Here is a 17,942-nt window from a genome sequence, read left to right as displayed (position 1 = left end):
ATGTGGTTTAATGTGGTTTTTAGCAGTTTTTTGGAGATGTCATATTTTGACATTTTTGCCTTACTATAGCCTTGCCTTTTTGGTGGATTTTTCAACATGCTATTTAATGGGTTTTTTGGCAATTTTTGCAAAATCCTTTGCTATGGCGTGCCTCAACATGCTCTTTTATGTGGTTTACTGTGGTTTTTAGCAGTTTTTTGGAAATGTCATATTTTGACATTTTTGCCTTACTATAGCCTTGCCTTTTTGGTGGATTTTTCAACATGCTATTTAATGGGTTTTTTGGCTGTTTTTGTAAGATCCTTTGCTATGGCGTGCATCAGTGTGCTATTTTATGTGGTTTACTGTGGTTTTTAGCAGTTTTTTGGAAATGTCATATTTTCACATTTTTGCCTTACTATAGCCTTGCCTTTTTGGTGGATTTTTCAACATGCTATTTAATGGGTTTTTTGGCAATTTTTGCAAAATCCTTTGCTATGGTGTGCCTCAACACGCTGTTTTATGTGGTTTACTGTGGTTTTTAGCAGTTTTTTGGACATGTCATATTTTGACATTTTTGCCTTACTATAGCCTTGCCTTTTTGGTGGATTTTTCAACATGCTATTTAATGGGTTTTTTGGCTGTTTTTGTAAGATCCTTTGCTATGGCGTGCATCAGTGTGCTATTTTATGTGGTTTACTGTGGTTTTTAGCAGTTTTTTGGAAATGTCATATTTTGACATTTTTGCCTTACTATAGCCTTGCCTTTTTGGTGGATTTTTCAACATGCTATTTAATGGTTTTTTGACTGTTTTGCAAAATCCTTTGCTATGGCGTGCCTCAAAACGCTCTTTTATGTGGTTTACTGTGGATTTTAGCAGTTTTTTGGAAATGTCATATTTTGACATTTTTGCCTTACTATAGCCTTGCCTTTTGGTGGATTTTTCAACATGGTATTTAATGGCTTTTTTGTCCGTTTTTGCAAAATCCTTTGCTATGGCGTGCCTCAAAACGCTCTTTTATGTGGTTTACTGTGGATTTTAGCAGTTTTTGAAATGTCATATTTTGACATTTTTGCCTTACTATAGCCTTGCCTTTTTGGTGGATTTTTCAACATGCTATTTAATGGTTTTTTTGGCTGTTTTTGTAAAATCCTTTGCTATGGCGTGCCTCAGCACGCTCTTTTATGTGGTTTCCTGTGGTTTGCAGCAGTTTTTTGGACATGTCATATTTTGACATTTTTGCCTTACTATAGCCTTGCCTTTTTGGTGGATTTTTCAACATGCTATTTAGTGGGTTTTTTGGCTGTTTTTGCAAAATCCTTTGCTATGTATGCGTCCGTAACATGCTCTTTATGTGGTTTACTGTGGTTTTTAGCAGTTTTTGAGATGTCATATTTTGACATTTTTGCCTTACTATAGCCTTGCCTTTTTGGTGGATTTTTCAACATGCTATTTAATGGGTTTTTTGGCAATTTTTGCAAAATCATTTGCTATGGCATGCCTCTACGTGCTCTTTTATGTGGTTTAGTGTGGTTTTTAGCAGTTTTTTGGACATGTCATATTTTGACATTTTTGCCTTACTATAGCCTTGCCTTTTTGGTGGATTTTTCAACATGGTATTTAATGTTTTTTTTGGCTGTTTTTGTAAGATCCTTTGCTATGGCGTACATCAGTCTGCTATTTAATGGGTTTACTGTGGTTTTAGTAGTTTTTTGGAAATGTCATGTTTTGACATTTTTGCCTTTACTATAGCCTCTGCCTTTTTGGTGGATTTTTCAACATGCTATTTAATGGTTTTTTGACTGTTTTGCAAAATCCTTTGCTTTGGCGTGCCTCAGTATGCCATTTAATGTGGTTTAATGTGGTTTTAGCAGTTTTTGAGATGTCATATTTTGACATTTTTGCCTTACTATAGCCTTTTTGGTGGATTTTTTCAACATGCTATTTAATGGGTTTTTGGCAATTTTTGCAAAATCCTTTGCTATGGCGATGCCTCAACATGCTCTTTTATGTGGTTTACTGTGGTTTTAGCAGTTTTTGGAAATGTCATATTTGACATTTTTGCCTTACTATAGCCTTGCCTTTTGGTGGATTTTTCAACATGCTATTTAATGGTTTTTGGCTGTTTTTGTAAGATCCTTTGCTATAAGCGATGCATCAGTGCTATTTTATGTGGTTTACTGTGGTTTTAGCAGTTTTGAAATGTATATTTTCACATTTTTGCCTTACTATAGCCTTGCCTTTTGGTGGATTTTTCAACATGCTATTTAATGGGTTTTTGGCAATTTTGCAAAATCCTTTGCTATGGTGTGCCTCAACACGCTCTTTTATGTGGTTTACTGTGGTTTTAGCAGTTTTTGGACATGTCATATTTTGACATTTTTGCCTTTACTATAGCCTTTGCCTTTTTGGTGGATTTTTCAACATGCTATTTAATGGGTTTTTTTGGCTGTTTTGTAAGATCCTTTGCTATGGCGTGCATCAGTGTGCTATTTTATGTGGTTTACTGTGGTTTTAGCAGTTTTTGAAATGTCATATTTTCACATTTTGCCTTTACTATAGCCTTACCTTTTGGTGGATTTTTCAACATGCTATTTAATGGGTTTTTGGCAATTTTTGCAAAATCCTTTGCTATGGTGTGCCTCAACACGCTGTTTATGTGGTTTACTGTGGTTTTAGCAGTTTTTTGACATGTCATATTTTGACATTTTTGCCTTTACTTATAGCCTTTGCCTTTTTGGTGGATTTTCAACATGCTATTTAGTGGGATTATTGGCTGTTTTTGAAAAATACTTTGCTATGGCATGCCTCAACACGCTGTTTTACGTGGTTTACTGTGGTTTTTAGCAGTTTTTTGGAAATGTCATATTTTGACATTTTTTGCCTTTACTATAGCCTTGCCTTTTTGGTGGATTTTCAACATGCTATTTAATGGGTTTTTGGCCGTTTTTGCAAAATCCTTTTGCTTATGGCGTGCCTCAGTATGCTATTTTATGTGGTTTACTGTGGTTTTTAGCAGTTTTTTGGAAATGTCATATTTTGACATTTTTGCCTTACTATAGCCTTACCTTTTGGTGGATTTTTCAACATGCTATTTAATGGTTTTTTTGGCTGTTTTGTAAGATCCTTTGCTATGTATGCATCAGTGTGCTATTTTATGTGGTTTACTGTGGTTTTAGTAGTTTTTTGAAATGTCATATTTTGACATTTTGCCTTTACTATAGCCTTGCCTTTTTGGTGGATTTTTCAACATGCTATTTAATGGGTTTTTGTCCGCTTTTTGCAAAACTTTGTGATGGTGTGCCTCAGTGTGCTATTTTATGTGGTTTAATGTGGTTTTAGCAGTTTTTGGACATGTCATATTTTGACATTTTGCCTTACTATAGCCTTTTTTTGGTGGATTTTTCAACATGCTATTTAATGGGTTTTTTGGCAATTTTGCAAAATCCTTTGCTATGGTGTGCCTCAACACGCTGTTTTATGTAGTTTACTGTGGTTTTTAGCAGTTTTTTGGACATGTCATATTTTGACATTTTTGCCTTACTATAGCCTTGCCTTTTTGGTGGATTTTTCAACATGCTATTTAGTGGGATTATTGGCTGTTTTTGAAAAATACTTTGCTATGGCATGCCTCAACACGCTGTTTTACGTGGTTTACTGTGGTTTTAGTAGTTTTGAAATGTCATATTTTGACATTTTTGCCTTACTATAGCCTTGCCTTTTTGGTGGATTTTTCAACATGCTATTTAATGGGTTTTTTGGCCGTTTTTGCAAAATCCTTTGCTATGTATGCCTTCAGTATGCTATTTTATGTGGTTTACTGTGGTTTTAGCAGTTTTTGAAATGTCATATTTTGACATTTTTGCCTTTACTATAGCCTTGCCTTTTTGGTGGATTTTTCAACATCCTATTTAATGGTTTTTTTGGCTGTTTTTGTAAGATCCTTTGCTATGGCGTGCATCAGTGTGCTATTTTATGTGGTTTACTGTGGTTTTTAGCAGTTTTTTGGAAATGTCATATTTTGACATTTTTGCCTTACTATAGCCTTGCCTTTTTGGTGGATTTTTCAACATGCTATTTAATGGGTTTTTTGTCCGTTTTTGCAAAATCCTTTGTGATGGTGTGCCTCAGTGTGCTATTTTATGTGGTTTAATGTGGTTTTTAGCAGTTTTTTGGACATGTCATATTTTGACATTTTTGCCTTACTATAGCCTTGCCTTTTTGGTGGATTTTTCAACATGCTATTTAGTGGGATTATTGGCTGTTTTTGAAAAATACTTTGCTATGGCGTGCCTCAACACGCTGTTTTACGTGGTTTACTGTGGTTTTTAGCAGTTTTTTGGAAATGTCATATTTTGACATTTTGGCCTTACTATAGCCTTGCCTTTTTGGTGGATTTTTCAACATGCTATTTAATGGGTTTTTTGTCCGTTTTTGCAAAATCCTTTGTGATGGTGTGCCTCAGTGTGCTATTTTATGTGGTTTAATGTGGTTTTTAGCAATTTTTTGGACATGTCATATTTTGACATTTTTGCCTTACTATAGCCTTGCCTTTTTGGTGGATTTTTCAACATGCTATTTACTGAGTTTTTGGCCGTTTTTGCAAAATCCTTTGTTATGGCGTGCCTCAACACACTGTTTTATGTGGTTTACTGTGGTTTTTAGCAGTTTTTTGGAAATGTCATATTTTGACATTTTTGCCTTACTATAGCCTTGCCTTTTTGGTGGATTTTTCAACATGCTATTTAATGGTTTTTTTGGCTGTTTTTGTAAGATCCTTTGCTATGGCGTGCATCAGTGTGCTATTTTATGTGGTTTAATGTGGTTTTTAGCAGTTTTTTGGACGTGTCATATTTTGACATTTTTGCCTTACTATAGCCTTGCCTTTTTGGTGGATTTTTCAAGATGCTATTTAATGGGTTTTTTGGCCGTTTTTGCAGTATCCTTTGCTATGGCGTGCCTTAACACACTGTTTTATGTGGTTTACTGTGGTTTTTAACAGTTTTTTGGACATGTCATATTTTGACATTTTTGCCTTACTATAGCCTTGCCTTTTTGGTGGATTGTTCAACATGCTATTTAATGGGGTTTGTTTTGCCATTTTTGCAAAATCCTTTACTATGGTTTGCCTCAACATGCTATTTAATGTAGTTTACTGTGTTTTTATTAGTTTTTTGGACATGACATTTTTTACATTTTTGCAATACTATCGCCTTGTATTTTTGGTGGGACTGTTTCATGGGACTACCAGTAAACAACTAAAGTTGAGATTAAAATGCACAAAAAAGAACACTATTTCCACCGTGCAAACACTAAAGTTCTGAAAACATTCAACAAGCTAAATAGTTTATTAAATAGTCATATAGTCTTTGGCATTTTACCTCAGCTCCGTCTGCGTTCGTTTCAAAGACATGTTTCTGGGAGAGTCTTTCCGGGGACGTGTTTTAGTGGGCATGCTTTCTGCGTCTGTCGGCGTCAGCTAAACCGTACTCCTCCGATTTCTGAGGAGCCAATTCTGCAGCAGCCAGTCCATCTAGAACAGCTGATGGCAGCACTCCACCTTCAGCTCAACATCACCTATATAAGTACACAAGCCACACAGACAGACACACAGAGGAGGCAAAAAACATAGGCAAAGAAAACACAGACAAATCAAGATGGGGTCATAACACATGCTGTACTATGACATGTTTCGACATACTATACTTTGTTGTTTTCAGACAGTTTTTGGATGTGCTTTACAATGATGTTTTTGGCCTTTTTTTGACCTGGCATATTCTGACATCTTTTGATATACGATGTATGACGTTTTCACAAAAAAGTCATAGTATAGTATGTCATTCAAAATGGCATAAAAATATCATTGCATAGTATGGCACCCAAAATGCCATAAAAACGTCACAGTATGTCGTTCACAATGGCAGAAATACGTCATAGTAGAGTAATAATAGTAAATGTTTTTTTTCTACTCATCTGCAGATGGACGACAACCTCCCACTGTTAATGTGGCGCGGCTCCGTGGAGGTAGAATCTACCCAGAAGGAGCTGCTCCATCGGCTGTTGAGGGAGCAGGAGCTGTGGGAGAGAAGGCTGCACAAGGCTGCCATCATTCAGACCTTATCCAAGGACGCTGAAGTCTACCGCTACCTCCTCCAGGGCCAAGGCCATGGCCTGGGCTCCTGGCCCCCACAGGAGCATCTGCTGGTCAGGTAATTGAACAAGGTGGGCCCCAGGTTTCAAAGGCCTTTGGGTTTCAACCTGCTGAGCCCCAACGAGCAGAAAGGACAGAGAAGTTAGAGACAAATATACTCCAAAAGTGTCACTAATGATTTAAAGTTGGAGATGACGGTGTGTTTTTCGTCTGTATGAGGTCTAAATGAGGTTGATGAAATTTTAATCCAATCTGGAAGTTCTGTGAGACATGACAGCAATAACATTTAAATGTCACTTTTGTATTATCCTACCTGACGATTTCCTCTCATCTCCACTCTCTCAGGACTTGGCAGGCAGACCCATCCTCCGGTCCCCTGTACCTGTCCTCTGTATCCACAGAGCACCCTGAAGTGCTGTTGGAGGGCATTAGGGCCAATGTCCACTCCTGTCTCTACCTGCTGGAGCCCACAGGAGCCAGGAAGACCCGACTGATGCACCTCTGTCGAACAGATACCAGGTAATGATCCATTCACTGAAAGGAAAAGTAGAAGAAATAGTGACTTTTTTCAAGTTTTAAAAATGAGTTTGACAGTTAAGTTTAGTTCCTGGGGCAGAGAGGAGAAGGTAGAAGACTCATCCCCTTTTCTAAAATAAGGCGTGATAAAGCCAAAGAGTTGCATGTCATCCAAAATAGCATAAAAAATTCATAGTATAGTATGTTGTCCAAAACTGGCACAAAAAAAAGGTCATAGTATAGCATGTAGTCCAAAATAGTATATAAATAGTATAAATAGTATATTATGGTGTTCAAATGGCATGTTGTTCAAAATAACATAAAAAGGCATTTGATATTATGTCATCCCAAAGAGCATAAAAAAAAGTCGAAGTATAGCATGTAGTCCAAAATAGCATAAAAAAGTCAGTGTAGTACGTCATCCAAAAATGGCAGAAAAAAATTTAAAATTACATAATAAAGTCATAGAATGGCATATTGTCCAAAATAGCAACAAAAAACTCAAAGGATATTATTATTACCTTTCTTACCTTTATTGCATTTCAAAAGTCATACTATATCATGTCTTCCAAAATGGCATAAAATACATCATAGTATAGCATGTTGTCCAAAGTAGTATACAAAATTATAGTATAGTTTCCATCCATAGTCATAGTATGGCATATTGCCCAAATTGGCATAAAAAAGTTATAGTGAGTCATCAAATAGTATGTTGTCAAAAACAGTTTTAAAAAGTTATAGTACAGCATGTCATCCAAAATAGCACACAAAATTCATAGTATAAAGTCCTCCAATATAGCTTAAAAAAGTCACAGTATGTCATCGAAAATAGTACAAAAAAGCCATGGTGTAGCATGTCATCCAAAAAGGCATAAAAACGTTATCGTATAGCATGTCATCCAAAACAAAAGGCAAAAATCATTGCATCCAAAATTGCATAAAAATAGTCATAGTAGAGAATATTTTTCTAAAATAGCATGAGTGTCTATGCCAGAAAGTCATAGTATAGTTTCTTCTAAAAACTGGAATAAAAATGTCACCGTATAGTATGCCATCAAAATCATTAAAATGCAAGAGAAATGCCATTGTATGTATGAGACATAGTATGCCTCGTCCCAAAAAATTTTATAGTACAGTATGCCACAAATACACCTGTCATGAAACCAGAACCATTCTACCAGCAATAACCTTAAAAATGTTCATGTCATGGTTGAAATTACCCAGTCACCATGCAATGCTATGTATAGCCTTTGAACAACTATACATTTCAATGAAGAGGAATTTCAAAGCCAAATCACATATGTTTCTGTATAAAATGTAAGAATTTACAATTAAAAAGATATCACGTCTGTTTATTTGAGGGATCATTCCACAGACTTACAGTTAGCTCGCTCCTGTATTCAAAGAACAATTATAAAATCAATTTATGACTCATCATAGACATCAATCATATGTTGACAATTATATTTAATTTGTGCAGATTAAAATTTCAGAATGGTACTTTACGTAATTAAGACAAAACAGAAGTAAAACCAAGGGCAAAGTGAGCAGCAGGAGCTAAAGAGAGGCTGAGAGGATTTAAGGCCGTGAGAAGCCTATTAAAGGAAATATCTGGAGAGAGCACTTAGTCCATCTCATCCGTCTTAATTGAGCCTCTTCTGTGTTTTTGACCTCTGCCAGCATCTATCTGCAGCACAATCTCAACCTCCCTGTAGGTGAGCACACGAGGAGGAGGAACAGCCCTCCTTCTCATGATTCATGCCCTTTGAAAGTCAGTTGCTGCAGATTTTCTGCTGCTTACATGATCAATTTGACTCTCGGTGAAGCCCTACGGCTCCATTTGTCTCAGTTGATTAAATGAAATGAAGCTCTGTGCGACACAAAACAGGTGGCAGCAGCTCTCTCACAGAGGGCCGGGCTCGTAGCATCTCTATCATTAAACTGCACCATAGGTTTTTGAGGTTTTTGGGGGTTTTTTTCCCAACAGCCAAGGCTGCAGGAGAAAGCAACTGCAGATTTGGTCAATTCAGTTATGAGCACGCACAGAATTTCCTCTGCAGAGATTTAATATAACTGAGAACATAGGCAGGCAGAGGGCTGGAAAAAGAGATGAAGAGCTGATAACAGACTACGACGGAGGCTCATACCTTTCACAACATGCACAGTGATGGTCACTTAAGCCCTCTTTGTTTCAATGTGATGTAAGCTAAAAAAAATAATCCTACCCTTCATTAAAGGGACATTTCACAACAACATCAAACACACATATTTCTCCTTTAACCTGCAGTGCTTTTTCTGAGTCTGGATTTTGTTTTTTCAGTTGCATAGTGTTAGAGATATCAGCCGTAGAGATGTCTGCCTTCTCTTCAATAAAATGGAACTAGATGGCACTTGGGCTATGGTGCTCAAAGCACCAAAAATACTTTTGAAAAACTCAACAGCTATTTCTCTTTCCATAAATCAGTTATTCGAGATAATCCACAGAACTTGTTGACAACAGTTTTATGTAGGAACTATTTTCTTTCGACCAAACTACACCCGCCACCCAGCTGAGCTGTAATGTTTTTTAGCTCAGTGGTGTTAGGTGATAGATACGCGCTTACTTCTGTGCATTGATGTAGTTGGCAGGTGTAGTTCAGGAGAAAGAAAATAGTTTCTACATGAAAGTGCTCTCAACGAGGTCTGTGGATTATCTTGTCATGATTTCTAAAGGCATTGCTGTTGAGTTTTTCTAAATTTGTTGTAATTTGCTTTGAGCAGCATGAGTTGAATGCAATCTGGTTCGGCTAAAGTGGAGAGAAGGCAGACATCTCTAAAGCCTATACCTCCCTCGGACACCAAACACCAAAAGAGTTTAAAATGATATATAGAGCTACAGGTAAAAGGAAAAATATATTTTCTTGATTTTGGGGTAAAGTGTTCCATTAAGGCATGGTTGTCTGCTTTTTGAAACTCACAGTAGGTCGAAATTTAGTGACTAATAAAGAGTGTGTAAAAACTTTGACAAAGTTAAAATCATCATAAAGTCTAAAGACTAAATGTTAACACCAGCATGCTGATTTAGCAGCATACAATGCTTACTATGTTCACTGTCTTAGTTTAGCAGTACAGCTAAGGCGGACAGAAATATTTTTTTAGAAATGTAGTGACAAATAAGTATAGAAGGCATAAATAGGTATTGGACAAACTGAAATTCTGACCTGATTAACGGCGTTTAATGGTGTAAGGGATCGGGGAGATCAGTCCTTCCAGCTGGCAGCACCCAAGCTTTGGAGTAGTCTTCCAGCTAGTTTGAGGTCACTGGACTCTGTGGAGACATTTAAAAAGCAGTTAAAAACTGTCCTCTTGAGACAGGCACATGGGTACCATGTTGTGTTTTAATCCTGTGTTTTTATCTGCTCTCACTGTATATTTGATCTGGGTTTCATTTTGATTTATTTGTTTTTGTATTATTTTTTTCGTGAAGCACTTTGTGACTGGTGTCTGCAAAAGGATCTATATAAATAAACTTTTCTTGCTTGCTAAGGGATCAGTGAAGTTATTACAAAATTTCAAGACAATTCCATCTTGTAGCTGTTTCGGTGGACTGAAATATAAACTTCTTAGTTTGCCAGTGTAAAATAATTAAAAAATGTAGTAGAAAATGATGTCTTTAGTGTCTTACAATATTTAATTTCACTGATTTACAATATGTTAAAAGTCTAAGCGTCAAAATTATGAGATACTAGCTCATACTCACTGTCTTAAAATTCTGTCAGAGAAAGTCATCATTTTGATTAACTCTTATTTGCAAATCAGTATCTCATCATTTTGCCAATTTTTTCACTTAGCAAGTCAAAATTGAAGCCATTACTTTTATTTACAGATCCTCGAGACCAGTCATAATTTTGACTTACTAACTTTTTGTCAAATGTTTTTATTTCCATGGAAGAGCTTCCATGAGGAACAGACTCAAAGTGGAGACTCGTGACATCAAAAAGAAATATAGGCGGAGACAGATTTGATCTATAGCTGTGTGATTAGTCGGCCCATTACAAGTGAACTGAAAGGATCTCGTCAGCACACATTCACGCTCTTTCACAGCCTTGTGTCTCTAATTTGTGTGCTGAAAAAAGCGGGGAAAAAATGCGTTAAGTGATAGCGAACAGCTATCGAGTGTACATACATTCACATTTTAGGCATTTAGCTGAAACTGTTATCTGAAGCAACAAAGAGTACGCGCAGAGGTGAAATAAGCTTCGACTCCAAGATCATTTACAAGGAAACTAGCAGGCGTCTATGACCCGTCAGGCTGCCAATGCTCCGGTTACACAAGAGTGATCATGTAAGAAAGAAGTGAAAACACCCAGAGGGATGAATGCCTTCACTCTTTCATTTGTCTGTCACTTCCTCTCGCTTTTAATTTCCTCTCATGACAGAGCTCAAGCTAAACGTCTGTGGTGCGCCAGCCTGTCCCGGCCTTACTTGCTGTGACATTAATTTGAAGTGCTTGTTAAGTTTCAAGGCAAGACAACAGATCCACAGCATCAAGGTCAACGGGGCTTTTTACAGTACAGGCCTGTGAAGAGATCCTATCGCCTCCAGAGGAAATGAAATATGTTATGGCCTCGGTGAGCGAGTGAGAGAGAAACGTCGATGTTCTCTTTAAAGCTGCAGTGGAAACTAAAATGCAGCGATGCGTAAAAGGTGTAAGCAAATATAACTTACATTACATTTTACTACTGAATATTACAAGCGATGTGTTACGTACAATCCAGAACTGCGACGGTGCGAGAAAAGCAGCAGTGAAAGTCAGCCATAACACACCTTTTTCACCTTGTTGACTTTTGACAACAAGAAAAGCCCAGGTGTAACTGCGTACATTAAAGGAATAGTTGTCTATCAAATGGTGTCAAAAAAAGGGAAACACTTGAAAAAATGAAGGCATTTTAGCTCAAACAGACTTTGACAGAGTTTGAACAAAAGACAACGAAAGATTTTTTAAAAAATCTGAAAAGCATTCTAAAAATTGTTGTGCAGCATTTTACAAGTATGCAAAGTAAAATGTTTCCTAAATGATTGCCAAACAAAGCTTCTGGATTATTCTCCCGTGGAGGAATTTGTCCATCACAGGGAATGTTTTGTTGTTTTTCAGATGTTTCATTACCTTTTTTTGCTGTCTTTTGTTCAACCTTCAACAAAGTCTGTTTGCACTGATGCTTTCTTTTCTCAGGTGCTCTGCTCTCAGGCATACGACAATGTGAAAGAACAATCTGTAGTTAAAGCAGCGAGCCGGTAAAAATCTGCCAGATGATGTGTTTTACTTCGTGTGGCGAATTTTTGCAAGATGTGGGTGCTGGTAAGATTAAGGGAAGTTTACAACAGTTCATTTATACATACAGCCCACATAGTTATGATACAAAGCTGGTTCAAAAATGGCAATGTATCCCCAACACCATTCATCAGAAAAGCAAGGATGGTGAATAAAATAATACCTGGATTATTTTTTGGAGAACTATTCCTTTAATTATATGACAAGCAAAATGACTCACACCTACAGTTTGTAGCACTCAATAAAAAGTTTGTTCCTCTTTCCGCGCAGGGTTTTAAAAATGTATACAGGAAATGTTTATTCATGACTGGAATATGAAGACGCATTTAAATGTATCCCAAAAGGCCTTTAACTGTGTTATAATCTTATATATCATTAGCAGTATGCATGTGTATGTCCTCCTAATGGGGGTGTTTTAGTTTAGTATTCCGCATCAACTCTACGAGTTTAACCTTTTATGAGCGTCTATACAAATCAAACGGAGCAGAATATGCTTCTTCTCATTGTGTAATTTTAAAGAGGTGAAACCTAAAGCTGAAAATTTTTTTCTGTGTTCAAATGTGACTGTTTCTGACCTTTTCTTTGCTGAAGGATCTTGTTTGTTTTGTCTTCCAGGGGCCGGTCGCAGGAGTGGGACAGCAAAGTGAGCGGACATCTTCTGGCCTCCGGTCTCCTGGCGATCAGAGACTCCTTCAGAGCAGACCACAAAGAGACCAAAGTGTGAGTCAGTGCAGAAGTGGAAGCTGAGGATGTTGCACTAATGAGGAGTACTCACCCCCTAAACTTGTAGTCTGGTTAAACTGCATCCCTTCCCACGTCATGGAAGAATGCTGGAAAAAAAAAAAGGAGACTAGAGCGTCATTTTCAGAGGACTTTCTCAAAGTTTTAAAAAGTGAAACTCGTGGCCCAGAGCACAGCAAGCAGGGAAGGTGACCTATGAGGGTTTCTCTGCGCCATTTATATCTCTGTGGCTCCTTTTTCGAGTTCCTGTATGTGTTCGCCTCTTTGTCAGTGACCTTGCAGATTGCCAGCAGCACCCCTGCACTCCCCGCTGCGTCTGTTACGCTTCACACTCAAGTTCACAAAAAAATGCAAACCATGGCGAGCTTTGACAAAGGACGTTTTGATGGGAGAACGGAAAGCTGAGGCCTGATTTGACTTCTAACTGAGGGAAAAGGGCGATATGGTGCAAAATGGACATTGAAATGAAATGTTTTTATCAGGAGCTGACAACTTTTTTTAAACCTTAATAAATGTTAACAAGAACAAGAGAATCACAAAGTGAGTCATTGTTCTCCATCAAATTATTTCTGGTAGCCAGAGAAAGAGGCGGGGGAAACACATGGCAGCTGCCAGGATGAACATCAGGAAATATGGACAGGAAACAGACTTTAAGCCACCAGATGTTTGGCTTCAGTGGAAAGGAAAGAAGGGCATCTGTTGATCAGCATGTGTACTACACCTACAACCTGGAAAAACGGCGCGAGGAGATACAGCTGCCCTGAAAACCTAAAAACCTGAAAAGCGGTGCTGTCATTCAATGATGGGACGCTGTCTGGAGTCATGGTGACATTTTCTGGCCAGAAAATAGCTCAAAAACAGAAATCGCAATCTGAAACAGTCATCCATAAACCAAAGCCAGGTGAACTGAACTGAGGTTTGGTGGTGCAATGACTCTCACAGAGACGTTTTCCTTTAAAACTTGGCACAGAGCAGCTGTAACAAGGAATTAGCACAACATCACAGACCATCATCACCAATCGGAACGTCACTTTGTCCCACCTGGGTGACCGTTCATACTTTTTAATTCATCCCTGTGACTTTGAGCCGCTCTGTAACAGGACACACGTGTGACAGTTCAAAGATGAGCGATATCTACCTCTCCACAGGACGACGCCACAGTTACGTGACACTGAAGCACAGCAAGCATTGAGGGAGGCCTCGCCGTGCAGCGGGGAGGGGGGCGAGCCCTTTGTGTGTGCTTCCCGGCACTGTGACGGATATCCAACCAGACAACTCCCCCTCACAAACTTCCTGAATTTTTTAACATTTGTATTTATTCTTGTCAGTCAAGAGCGTGATGTCCACATGTCTCTGTGCTCGTACAATCTTTATTTGATGTGGAGTTTTGACTTTCTAAGTCAATTGTGTCCTACATATTTCCAAGTATGATTGTTGTGAACTAGGGCAGGTGTGTGCATGTAAATGTCAACAAACTCAATTTTATTCAAACACCATATTTCAGATAGTTTAACTTAATGTACATCTAAAAGCAAATCTTATATCTAAATACAAATCTCTTATTTAAAGTGGAACTTTTGGAAGACGTTATCTTGTTTGTTTGCGTGTGAAATCTAAATTTATCAGTGCCAAACACCTAATTAACATGTTTATTTCTCTCTGAACCTGTTTCATGTTGTTTTTTTCTCGAGTTTTTCCTCTCCTCTGTGACTCGTCTAAGTGCCAAACAGATTACTGACTGTAATTTCAGAGGAAGGTGGGGGAAACAGCAGGCAGTGTGAAGATGAGGTACCACACTGCGCCACTGAAGCGCAAGAGATTAATAAGCCTGGCAGTATGGTTGCGCCGCAGACTTCCAAAAAACTCGCGATTCTCACCTCTTTCTGATGCTCACAACACTCACTTGTCTCCAATTTGCATAAGGCTTATTTACATATCTTATTGATTCATCTCCGAGATCAGATAGTTGAATCACTGATAAACACTCGGTGCAGAAGCACTCAGAGCGAGAGACAGATGCCGAGCAACAAAATGTGATGTAAAAATACTTCTTGTGTTGAGGACATCATGCCCCGGTCTAAACAGGATTTTAAGGAAGAGGGATAATTTATGCAAATTACAAATAACAGAAGCACAGAAGTGCCTGCAGGCGGCTTTAATTTCTGTACAAGTCTGTTCCTTCCATATGGTGCTAAAGTACCATGAAGAGAACTTTGGGTGAACTCCAGGTCAAAGGTTAAAGGCGAACAAAGTGGTCATCTAAAAAATCTGTAATTCAGAGATCAGGAGGTTTTGAATGACTCACATGAAAGGAGCTGCCTGCAGTGCTGAAATGACAGAATCATCACCAACGATGGAGCTCTGCAGAGCTTTTGAGACTTTTTTTTTTAATTTTATGAAGCCAATTTTCAGTATGGTTCAAGCTCTCATCAGCCATATTTCCATCAGCAGCAGGAAGCTGTTTTCAGCGATAATGCCCAAAAAAACCACAGTTAGCAACTAGCTGGTGAACATAGTGGAGCATTAAACAGCTTAATCCAGCGGGCCACTGTCTTTAGATATAAGGTTGACTTTAGGTTGTGACATAGTTTGACCAAAATTTAGTGTCAGGACAATATCTAATGCCAGCATCAATTTGATGTAGAATACCGACAACAGATTAGGTCAATATTTTGTTGTTTTTAAGTTGTGTTATGTCACCAAAATGCAGTAATTTTCAGACATCTCATAACAAATTAAATGTGACGCAGAATACCAACATTTAGTCGTGAGGTATGAGGAACTAAACCCATCTTCTGCTAAACGTCATAATGTTAATGTCCCCACGTGAAAATCTAACGCCATTAGATTTTAAAATACCGTCAACCTGATTTTCAATCCAACCAAAACACAACATCTGTCTGACTTAAAAGTAGAACATCTTTCCGATATCATCCTAACATCCGGTGCCAGCTAAGAGACCCATTTTCTCAGGAGTTTTTACAGACTAAAGACAAAGCTAGAAGAAGAGAAAATATTGCACTTACAATTCTCAGGGGAGCACAAACACAACTCCAGTGGGTAGATAATGGTTACTTCATGTCTGCTGGATGTGGATTAGCTGCAACAACAGTAGACAGAGACAATGAACGTGGTTACATGTACATGAATGACCTGTTTATGATTTTGTTTATGATGTTTACAACAGCACAGAGGAAGTGGGTTCCTAATATTCCAAATATACACCCCAGTTTCTTGCAGAGTACTCCAGCTAGCATATTCGGTTTTCTCTGAAATGTATTTGGTGTTTAAATGCTGAAACACATAAAAGGGATACTCCAAAAACAAGTTATTTATGCCTACGTAAATGCTGAGTCAGCCTGCTGTTCTAATCTCATTTATTCCCATTTATTCTAATCTGAAAGTTTTGATTATTACAGCTTTAAGTGCAAGACCATAGATTGAACACAGTACTCAAGGAAACATCTGTATTTACCTTGCACAACCTCCAGTCTGAACCTGCCCTCTGCATCACCAGGACGCCCTGAACTTCTCTCTTGAATGTTGATTCAGAGGCGTCCTCCTCAGCAGGGAGGATGCCGCTCCTTCAGTCTCCACAGGTAGCTTCTTCAAACCACTCAGGCCTTCCAACAGGCGACCTCCCCGTCGTCACCGTGCCTCTCTAATCCACCCCGAGACACGAGAGAAGGGGAATAAATATCAGCTGAGGCCACCAGGTGATGAGATCCGTCTATCCCATTGAGGCAGGGAACGTTATTGCTTCCGCAGGCGTTATTGAAACGGCGTGGCAGGCTTTCTCCTCCTGGAGCGACTGTCAAAACACCTTTAACACCGTCCTTCAGCAGCAGCTCGGCAGCAGCTCAAAAAAAAGGGGAAAAAAAGGCTCGACTCTTTGAAAGCTTAATGAATCTTTCATGAAGCTGCTGTGGGAATTATTGCCTGAGAAGGTACTGAGATGAGCCATAAAGTCCTGGGACGTACAGGATGATGAGAGACTACTAGAAAGGAGAGGAGTGTAGATATTTCATAAGTTTCAAAGATGGGTCACAGGCACGTGTCTTCCCTTGGGCGCGGCTTAAGAACTCTTCTAACAACTATTGTATGACTTGTGGCGATTCTCGGAGTCATACAACTTTTATATCTATGGAAGTGCACAACTGTCTGCTGGGTACAGGCAGACTTAACAATTACAGGCTTCCAGGCTGCCTCGAAGTGTGTGTGATGTATAATTAACTTCATCAAATGGGTTTGTTTGCCTTGCACTTTGAATTTCTGCAAACAAAGCCCACTTACTCGCACAAGTCATGGAAGGCAAAGGCTGTAATTGTCGTTATCTAAAAAGCAGCTTCAAGTCTAATGCGACTTTCTATATGTCAAAGTCTGCGAGGCGGAGGGACGGACGCTGCAAAAAGCAATTAGAGTTGAAATGCATGCTAAGCTATTCTCTCTCACTGATGCCTGAAGCTCGAATGTGTAGAATTTTTATTTGATTAAAGCATTGTACAAACTCGCTCTGATGGCTGAAGTTGTTTGTAGAAAATGAGACAAACCATTGAAGCAGCATTCTGCTTTCTTTCGTTCTCAGGCCCAAAAGCTTGGATCTGATTTTAAATAGACCTACTGGAACCCAAAATGCATAAATCCAAGGTAAAAAAAACACTGTCAGATTTAAGGTAGCTTCTTATGGGACAAGTTGGGAGACACTCCTAAAAATAAAGGCAGTCAGGCCACACTTCAGAGCTCTTAAGAACTTAAGAATTTAGAGTAGGTCACTAAGACAGCTGCTGCATGTAATGCACCTTGCTGATTCCTTGTTTTGAGAAATATACAACATTAACAAACTTTCAGAAGCTTATTTTTACTGTGAGGGAGTAAGTAAGGATCGAGTCAAAGCACCAAAAAAATCCAGATCACCCATTAACATTCGCAGAGCTAAAATCAATACCAAGTGGGGCACTTCAGACCCCAGAGGTATACTGTCACATCTCACTGGTGCTTTATTCTGTCATTACAACTTTTTCATTTGTTCTAAATTACTTCATTATTTTTTGTTTCTGCTTTTGTGCTTTTCAAAAGTACCAAACAAAGTGTTACTTATCTCAACTATAATTATCCTACAATAATTTTAAAAAAATCAGATGACATTAATTGCATATCTAATAATGTTTTAAGAAGAAATGAGTTAACATTTTTCTATGATGGTTGTTTCTTACAGTGGAAATGGGAATTCAGTTGAAATTCAG

The 17,942-nt window shown here is 38.3% G+C and overlaps 1 protein-coding gene and 1 long non-coding RNA gene across 6 annotated transcripts in view; one reads left to right on the top strand and one right to left on the bottom strand.

The window, feature by feature from the left end:
• The window catches only part of LOC121952370 (rho GTPase-activating protein 7), a 139,375-nt gene extending 125,012 nt beyond the window's left edge, over positions 1-14,363 (top strand). For all 4 annotated transcript variants that reach the window (XM_088088934.1, XM_088088933.1, XM_088088935.1 and 1 more), the window contains exons 15-17: positions 5,960-6,189; positions 6,477-6,650; positions 12,574-14,363. In XM_088088934.1, the coding sequence (XP_087945060.1) occupies positions 5,960-6,189; positions 6,477-6,650; positions 12,574-12,682 (513 nt within the window). In that variant the 3' untranslated portion in view covers positions 12,683-14,363. The remainder of the gene's footprint in view (positions 1-5,959; positions 6,190-6,476; positions 6,651-12,573) is intronic.
• LOC148187245 (uncharacterized) lies at positions 6,100-16,313 on the bottom strand. 2 transcript variants are annotated; one of them, XR_015779019.1, is made up of 7 exons: positions 16,175-16,313; positions 15,726-15,799; positions 12,734-12,788; positions 12,534-12,648; positions 9,848-9,954; positions 6,445-6,665; positions 6,100-6,238 (listed from the first exon to the last, which is right to left on the bottom strand). It is a non-coding gene; the product is annotated as an uncharacterized LOC148187245 (long non-coding RNA). The 2 variants fall into 2 exon arrangements; XR_015779020.1 differs by having other exon boundaries at positions 6,106-6,241.
• Positions 16,314-17,942: the final 1,629 nt, after the last annotated feature.

This window comes from Plectropomus leopardus, chromosome 15 (genome assembly GCF_026936395.1).
Source record: "Plectropomus leopardus strain MGB_pleo_1.0 chromosome 15, ASM2693639v1, whole genome shotgun sequence".
Classification (NCBI taxonomy): Eukaryota; Metazoa; Chordata; class Actinopteri; order Perciformes; family Serranidae; genus Plectropomus; species Plectropomus leopardus.
This window is presented reverse-complemented; position numbering and strand designations above follow the sequence as displayed.